Raw genomic sequence first — 7764 nt, forward strand, 5'->3', positions numbered from 1 at the left:
CCCCCAGCCAATGGCTGGGCCCTTTTACGTCCTGTCACTTGTTACCAGGGAGAGGCTCCCAGCAGAGAGCCACAGGGCACTGATGAACTCTAGGGCTGTAGAGTATGGGTAGGTCTCCTGTGTCCCCCTGGCCTGATCACTGGCATGGCATTGGTGGGGACATGTGTCATGGTCCCACATCCTCTCATCCCCACCCCTCATCTGGAGCAAAACTTTTCAGCCACTATATTGCTCCATGACTGGTTTGTACAGTGCCATGTGCAGGGTCTCAATGTCCCAACTGGGCCTCCAAAAATCAGGGAGGTGGACAGACTGTGGAGGCACCCACCCATCTGGGTTAGGGGAGGAGGTGTGACCCCGAAATCTCTGGAGCAACCCCAGATTCAGTGCCCACTGGGATAATTATCTTGGGATAACTCATGGGGCCTTTAACATTTATACCCCATGGTCTTAATTTGGAATAGCTTCCCCATGGGGGCCAGGACCTTGAGGATGGGGAAACTGAGGCAGAGAGGTTGATGAGACAAAGTGTGTCAACTGAGGCCAAGCAAGAGGTCCAAGCCCCACCCTCCCCGAGGGCCACCCCAGTGCTCTACCCACTGTACTCCATTGCCGTGCTGGGAAGCAGGTGGTGCTCTATTGGGGTTTCTCTGGGCCACCTGACCCGCAGAGTTAGGGAATCTTTCCCCCTTCACTCCCCATCCCATAAGCACCTGGAGACAGCGGGTTTTTCTGCTTGATGGGGGCTGGAGCAGGAAAGAGGTGTTGGAGGCGGCTAGTGGTTCATGAGCCACCTGGCTTCAAATCCCCCCTCTACTGGAAGGGGGTCTGAGCTCATCTGTCCTGCTCTACCCATCTGGCAGCCTGGGGCAGGGCATGCTGGGAAGGGGACCCCCACTTGCTCTTCCCAAAGCTGTCTAGAGAGGAATTAAAGACCTCAGGGCACTGGGAAAGGAGTGCATTGACTCCAGGAGTTCCCAATTCTTTGTACCTTTATTTCCAGGGGTTGCTGATTCTCCATGGATTCCTTCATTTACTCCCACAAGTTCCTGATTTCCAACTAGTCTGCATTTATTCCCAAGAAATCCCAATTTCCAGGGATTCTGCATTTCTCACCGTTACTTTCCTGCGAGTGATTTTTCCATCTTAAAAGAAGAACTGTATTTTCATTATGCATGGGTAGCTAGGTCTCAGCAGAAGACTTTGGACAACTGGGTTGCAGGTATTAATTAACCCATTGAGAGCATTTGTGATTATTCTGTAGCTGAGGAGTCGGCTTAATTATCGAGAAGCTAAGGCACCACTGGTCCTTTCAGTTAATTGTTCAATGTAAATGATTTCTCTTAATTATAAACCAATTGTGAGGTTAAAATAGCTTTATTTATCCAAAGGACGGCTGATCTTCATGACTAATTATCCTGATCATAATTATTGTAAGTGTCTCCCCAGGTAGGAACAAAACCTCAAAGATGCCGTTTAGTGGATTATTTTCTGTTGTAATCTTGAAAGTAAATGAAACCAAGTTAGGGCCACTTTAATATTGAATGCCCGTGTTTATAAGAGGTTCCTGCAATCCACTTGAAAGGTTAATTCAGATTAACTGTCCTGTGTAAGCCCAATGCTGCTGACAGGTCCACTGAATTCAATAAGACCCCCTGCTTGCTTTAAGTGAGGCACAACTTGCTGTGCTTTGCAGAACTGGAACTGCCATTCATTAGACAGACAGACAGACAGCCCCCTAAGCAGAAGGAGGCGGCAGTTTTAAGGCATAAATGTATATAATTGGAAACCAGTGAAATGAAGTGAGAAGCAGACTTGTAGAAAAGTGATAAGGGAAGGAAAAGGACAAAAAAAGAAGTCTATGGGCAGCAGAGGAAAGGAGAGTTAGAAAAGGGCTTTATTTAAGTATGTTGGAGGGAGCAGGGCAGAAGGAATCCTAGCCATGGTATTGGTCCATTGTTAAGTGAAACTGGTAGAAATTTGTTAACAGTAACACAGAAAAGGAAGAAAACATTCACTAAATGTTTCTATTCCGTATTCGAAAGAAAAACCAGATGATGCAACACAACGGTGGGGCTATGTGGATGGACACTTTCCATCCTAACAATAACATTGGGAGGATGTTAAAAGCTCAGGTGCTTTCTTCAATCAGCAGGTCCAGCTAATGCAGACACAAGAGTTGCAAAAGAGCTGGCCAAGGTGCTCTCTGGACTGGTAAAGCTGACTTTCTTTTAAGTGCTGGAGTACCAAGGAGGTCCAAAGGACTGGAAGAAAGCCAGTGAGTCATTATTTACAAATGGGAAAAGGGACAAATCAGGTAATCACAAGCCTATCAGCGTGCCGTGGGTGAGGTAAGACTCATTAATAGTAATGAGGTGAAATCAGCAAGATCATTAATGCCAGTTGACGTGAGCTTATGGAAAACAGATCTTCTCGAATTGACTTGATATCATTCCTTTTATTTTTTTATTGCATGATATGAAGAGTTTGGCTGGTAGAGATAACCCTGGTGTGGTACAGTCCACACTGCAACTGAAGAGCCCTTTGGTTCAGTTGCTGTCTGGTCCTGAAACTGATGAGACTCTGGCTAAGTCTGGGAGGAGATAAAAGCAGAAATGAAAGTTGGGGAAAATAAAATCAGATGCTAAATATGGCAGGTGGCTCCATACCGAGGACAGAGGTAGTCAGCAACCAGGCACAGTGACTGGCACCTTAGAGACTAACTGGTTAAGAGGGGCACAAGCTTCCGTATGCTGTGCCTCTGGCCCTGACTCTGTGCTCTGAATGCCTGGCTTGGACCCTCCTCCTTGCTCCTGCTCCTGTGCTGGACCTCCTGGCCTGGATCAACTGGTTGCCCTGACCACAATCTTGTCTCAAATCTCAGCCTATTGTCCTGGACTTGGCTTTAACTTTGGCTTGCACTCCAGTGAACACCTGACTGCATAGGAGCCACTTGGACTGAGTTCCCTTGCCCTAGTCAGTGCTTATAGTCCCAGACATGGCCAGTCTCAGGAAACTCACTGAGCTCCACAGAGGGACATTCGGGTTAAATTCTCCAGCTTGGGTGACACCAGAGGTTGGAAGAGACGACTCTGTGACATCAGCCAGACCTTAAGCAATGAAATTAGCACTTCAGGCTTCAGCTCAGGGTCTTGGATTTGGGGTCTGCAATCCCTGGTTTACAGGAAGCTGAGGCTAAGGTTTATCATGGAAAAGTCAGGCTGGAAGGGACCTCACAAGGTCACCTCTAGCCCAGCCTCCTGCACAGGGCACAATCACCCCTGACTAAACCACCCCCTGTCTGTCTAACCTGCCCTTGAAAGTTGCCAAGGATGGAGACTCCATCGCATCTCTAGACTGGCTGTTCCAATGCTCCACTGGCCTCATAATCAGAAAGCTCCTCCTCATTTCCAGCCTCAGTTTCCCCTGCTGCAGCTGGAGGCCATAACTCCTAATCCTGTTCCCTTTGGCCACAGAGAGAAACTCATCTCTATCCACTCTGTCACCACCCTTTAGGGGTTGGAAGGTTGTGGTCAAACCCCCCCTCAGTCTTCTCTTCTGTAGGTGAAATAACCCTAGTTCTTTTCAGAGAGCAAGCACGGTTGCTGACCATAGTGCATTCTGCTTGGTATTTCTGCCTATGGGCCTGTGAAGGTCAGGGACTTCTGTCTCAGAGGAAAAACAAGTCATATCATTGACTAACTGGTTGCAGAAGTATTTCCCTTTTGCGGCTTCCTGATTCTGATTGCATATCTCTGACTGCGATGTTGTGCTGGGAGCTGCTGGTGGAGAATCTGAGAAGTTCTGTATCCTGCTGGGGAGAGCCTGCAGTAGACTTTCAGTTTAACTCAAGAGAGCTGAAACATGTGCAGATGCTTCTCTGGATGGTCCATAAAGAGTTCCACCAACTGGAAAAGGAAGTTAGATGAACCCAGAGCAGAAATCAGGAGCAACTTCCTTTTTTTAATAGTGTGGGTGGGGAGGGGCTAAGCATCAGTACATAGTTTGAGATGTGATGAACTCTCCGTCTACCCAAGTGTATAAATGAAGGGTGCTCATTTCTGGAGAAGAGATGCTTTAGGGTCCTGCCATGGACCCAAATGCGATCTGGATAGAAACCAGCTATAAAGTTGTTACACATTTTCAAGCATTAACCTGGTAGCTGCTTAGCTCTTTTTATAGCTGGATGGACACTTTTATGGCATTATGATTACTTGGCATGTGCAGCCAGTCTAAATGTATTGCATGATTAACCCGTTAATTGCATGGTAATTACTTTACCCATGTGGCCGGTCTAAATTCATTGCGCAATTAACTGGTTAATTGCATGATAATTACTTTGCACAGATAGCTGGTCTAAATTTATCGTGCCATTAACTAGTTAACTGTGTAATTATATGTAATGTATGGCAGGGGGCTTTTGATCCCTCACCAAATGCCAGCTCAACTCTTCACTTTCACTCAGTCTTTTGATCCCTCAGAAAATGCCAGCTCAACTCTTCACTTTCACTCATTTTCTGACTAAATGCTAGAGCAATTAATTCTTCTGTTGCAAAAGAGAGATGAGAACAGGTCAGAATACTTTTGGACGCTGGGGATTGCTATCCGAAATCTCTGGGTTGATCTTCTGAATTGTCTGTTGGTGTTTCAACTAATATTGTGCAGCACCTTTAAAGGGATCTTGCAGGGTCCCACAGCCCTGGTTGAGAATCACTGGACTAGATAAGGGTTCCATTTGGCTTCAAAATCTGTGACTCCAGTGTCGGGCAGACACACAGACGTTTGTGGCTTGGGTCCTGGCACAGATGCTGTATGGAACTAGCAGGGATGTTTGGAGTAAATTCCTAGCTTCTGGAGTGGTGCCATTGAATGAGGCTCTCCTTTTATTTATTATTGTTTTTACTAATCCTAATGATTGTGGAGAACCTTGTGATGCCCTAACAGGTCACTAGGAAAGCAAAGAAAAGGAAAGCCTGCGTTGGTTATGCAAATCTTGCGGCTTTTAAACCAGTCTTGTTATTTTTGAGGCATGATTTGTGATTTGTGATTGGGAGGGGCTGCTGATACCAGAAATATTCATCTCCAAGCCTTGTAGTGGAGCTTTTAGGATAATCCCACTAAAAGAAACAGCATTTCAATCCACAGACTTCCTGTCCCATCCCTGAGTTGTCATCATTTGAAGCTTTGGGGCATGTCTATACTAGCCTTGACAAAGCTGTTAAACACTGAATTAAACAGCAGTCAACTAATTGGGACAGCATAGGGGAGAAGGAGAATAATGGGGTGGGGGGGGCAATAGGGAAATCCCATGGGAGTGTTTCTGCTTTTCAGTATAGGTGAAAGTTTTTAACGCTGTGAACTCTTAAACTTGAGGCCTGAACAATTAGCATCTGGGTTGAGCTGCCACCTCACTTCAGTGAATGAGGTTCTTCTTTCAGAATTGCTGCTGGGGGCAGCAGTATGGGAGGGAGGTTGTGCTGTTTTGTGCATGAAGTCAAATGTTGAACCCTAACTTTTAAATCAAATGTTAGAAGCGTGAAGGAGGGAGCAAAACATCTTGCAAAGGGCCCCAGGGCCTCAAACTGGTTTAGTTTGGTATATTTCTGCATTTATTTGCATTTTGAAGCTCCTTGTTTTTTCTTCCAAACTTGGTCCTAAACCTGTTCGGTCCAAGACTCAGGAAGGGGTGAAGGCTCAGTGCTTTTAGCATTGGGCCTTGTTTTCAAATGTGAAACTGCATTCATTTTGCAGTGCATAACAGCCTCTTGCATTACTTAGTACTTGTGTTACTTAAAGGCTTTTTTTTCATTGCATGTTGCATATGGCATTAAACTAGAAACTGTCCTATTGCATTATTTCAGGGCAGCCCGTGGAACTGCGCTGTCTGGCCTGTGAGGCTCCTAGAGGAGCCACGAATTTGAGGGCAGGGTGAGCTGGTTCTGGAATCCAGAGTTCGGAGCTCTGCGAGAGATGTTTTCCCCCACTGGGATCCAGCCTATGAGAAGCCCTGCAGTCTAGATCTGGCCGGGGGGGGGCTGGCTGAGTTAGACCCCCGTTTTTATTTCACTAGGCTGTGCATGGGAGCCAACAGTTTGGCATTATTTCTCAAGAGAGAGGTGCTCTAATTCCTCATGCATTTGCTTTCCAGTCCTTTCACAGCATCTGATGGAAGTGAGCTCATGAACGCTTGTGCTAATAGATAGATTTGTGTATATATGTATACACGTGTGTATATATGCACAGATTTGCACCCTAGAAGGACTGCCTATAGATCTGCACTTTCTAGGCTAACCAAAGTAGATTTATTGATAATTATTTGTATAAATAAAGATTTATATACACATATTTAAATATGAACCTTTATTGATGTGTAAAGATTAGTATATGCATCTTTATTCATATATAAATCAATTCACATATTAAATCTTTATTGATAGATTCATATATGAATCTTGATTTATATACAGATTCAGACATACATAAGCTTTTCTATATAAATCTTTACTAATACATATTTATATATAAATACATCTTTTTTATCTATATAGGCATATAGACAGATAGATAGAAAGAAGATAAGAATGCAGAGTACATATGTTCCTTACAGGGTAACCAAAGTATATTTATTCTTTCTCAGGGAAGCAGTGCTGTGTGATGCTTTCCCCTGCGCTTGGCCTTGCACAGATTATTTACAGAACCGGGGCCTATGGGTCTGAGCCTGCAAAACATGGGCTTGGGGTAACACCAGTGCTGTTCCACTGATCTCTGAGGGGCTAGTGGAGCCCTTGCTCGGCAGTCGGCGGCTGGAAATAGTTCCGTTCAGCCTTTCTCTTGCAGCCGCGTGGCTGACAGGAAGCCCTTTTGCGTCAGCCTTGTTTTGGCTTCGCTTTATGTCACTGCATTTTGCAGAGCATTTGACGGGTGCGGAGCCCAGAGCTTTTCTTTGCACTATGCCTGAGTGCAAAGGCAGCCTTCTCTCGGGGTGGTAACGAACCCTGCACTGCTGCCCACCATAGCTTGCAAGGCCTTCCTGCTTTGCAACCTAGCTGTCTGCGCTGACAGCTGCCTAGCAGGTCTTGTTCTTTAGCATCCTGGCTCTCCCCCTCCTAAACATTGCCTGGCAAGGCCTTGTTCTCTGGCTTCCTAGCTCTCCTCCTTCTAAATGCTGGGCCTTGCTCTTCTACACCCCCACTCTCCCCCCACGCCTTGCAGCCTATGACGCTGCGTCACAGTATTTTAAGGCCTGCTCCTCCTTGCTGCGCCTGTGGGATTTCTGGCCCTGCATTCTCGAGTGCGCGCTCGCCGCAAACCTGCTCACTGCTTTATTCATGCCTTTGGCACGGCTCTTGGGCTTCCGTCTCGGCTCTCCCTCCGCGCTGCAGCATGGCTCCGAGCTGCAGCACCGGCCCCTCCCAACCACCCACAGGCTGAAAACCTCTCCCTCCCACACTGCAGCCCCCCCGCATTGCATCTCCCCTCAGCTCTCCCTTTGCATCAAGGAGGGACAATTGCAGTACCCTCACCCTGCACTGCATTTCACTGCCCGCCAGGCTCTCCCATCCACTGCACAACCCCCCTTGCTATCACTGCACCATTCCTTACCCCTCCCAGGAGGGGGGCTCTGCAACGGAAGCCGAGTGCGCATGCTCCACCCCCCCGCGCACATGCGCATGGGGCCCCTGGGGCTAGGCAGGAGCCATGCTGATATTAGCCCAATGCAAGAGCCGGGGGGGGGGGGGGGGGGAGTAACCCTCCACCGCCTTC

General features: G+C 47.1%; 2 protein-coding genes across 2 annotated transcripts in view; one reads left to right on the forward strand and one right to left on the reverse strand.

Moving 5' to 3' along the window:
- The window catches only part of LOC112552084 (class II histocompatibility antigen, M alpha chain), a gene marked incomplete at its 5' end in the record, with an annotated part of 5111 nt that extends 4328 nt beyond the window's left edge, over positions 1-783 (reverse strand). Inside the window, one exon of the mRNA XM_025216603.1 lies at positions 714-783. Coding sequence (XP_025072388.1) covers positions 714-783 — 70 coding nt within the window. The remainder of the gene's footprint in view (positions 1-713) is intronic.
- The window catches only part of LOC102381926 (H-2 class II histocompatibility antigen, E-S beta chain), a 603463-nt gene that overhangs the window by 513118 nt on the left and 82581 nt on the right, over positions 1-7764 (forward strand). The window lies entirely within an intron of this gene.

Source organism: Alligator sinensis, unplaced genomic scaffold, assembly GCF_000455745.1.
Source record: "Alligator sinensis unplaced genomic scaffold, ASM45574v1 scaffold1303_1, whole genome shotgun sequence".
NCBI lineage: Eukaryota > Metazoa > Chordata > Crocodylia > Alligatoridae > Alligator > Alligator sinensis.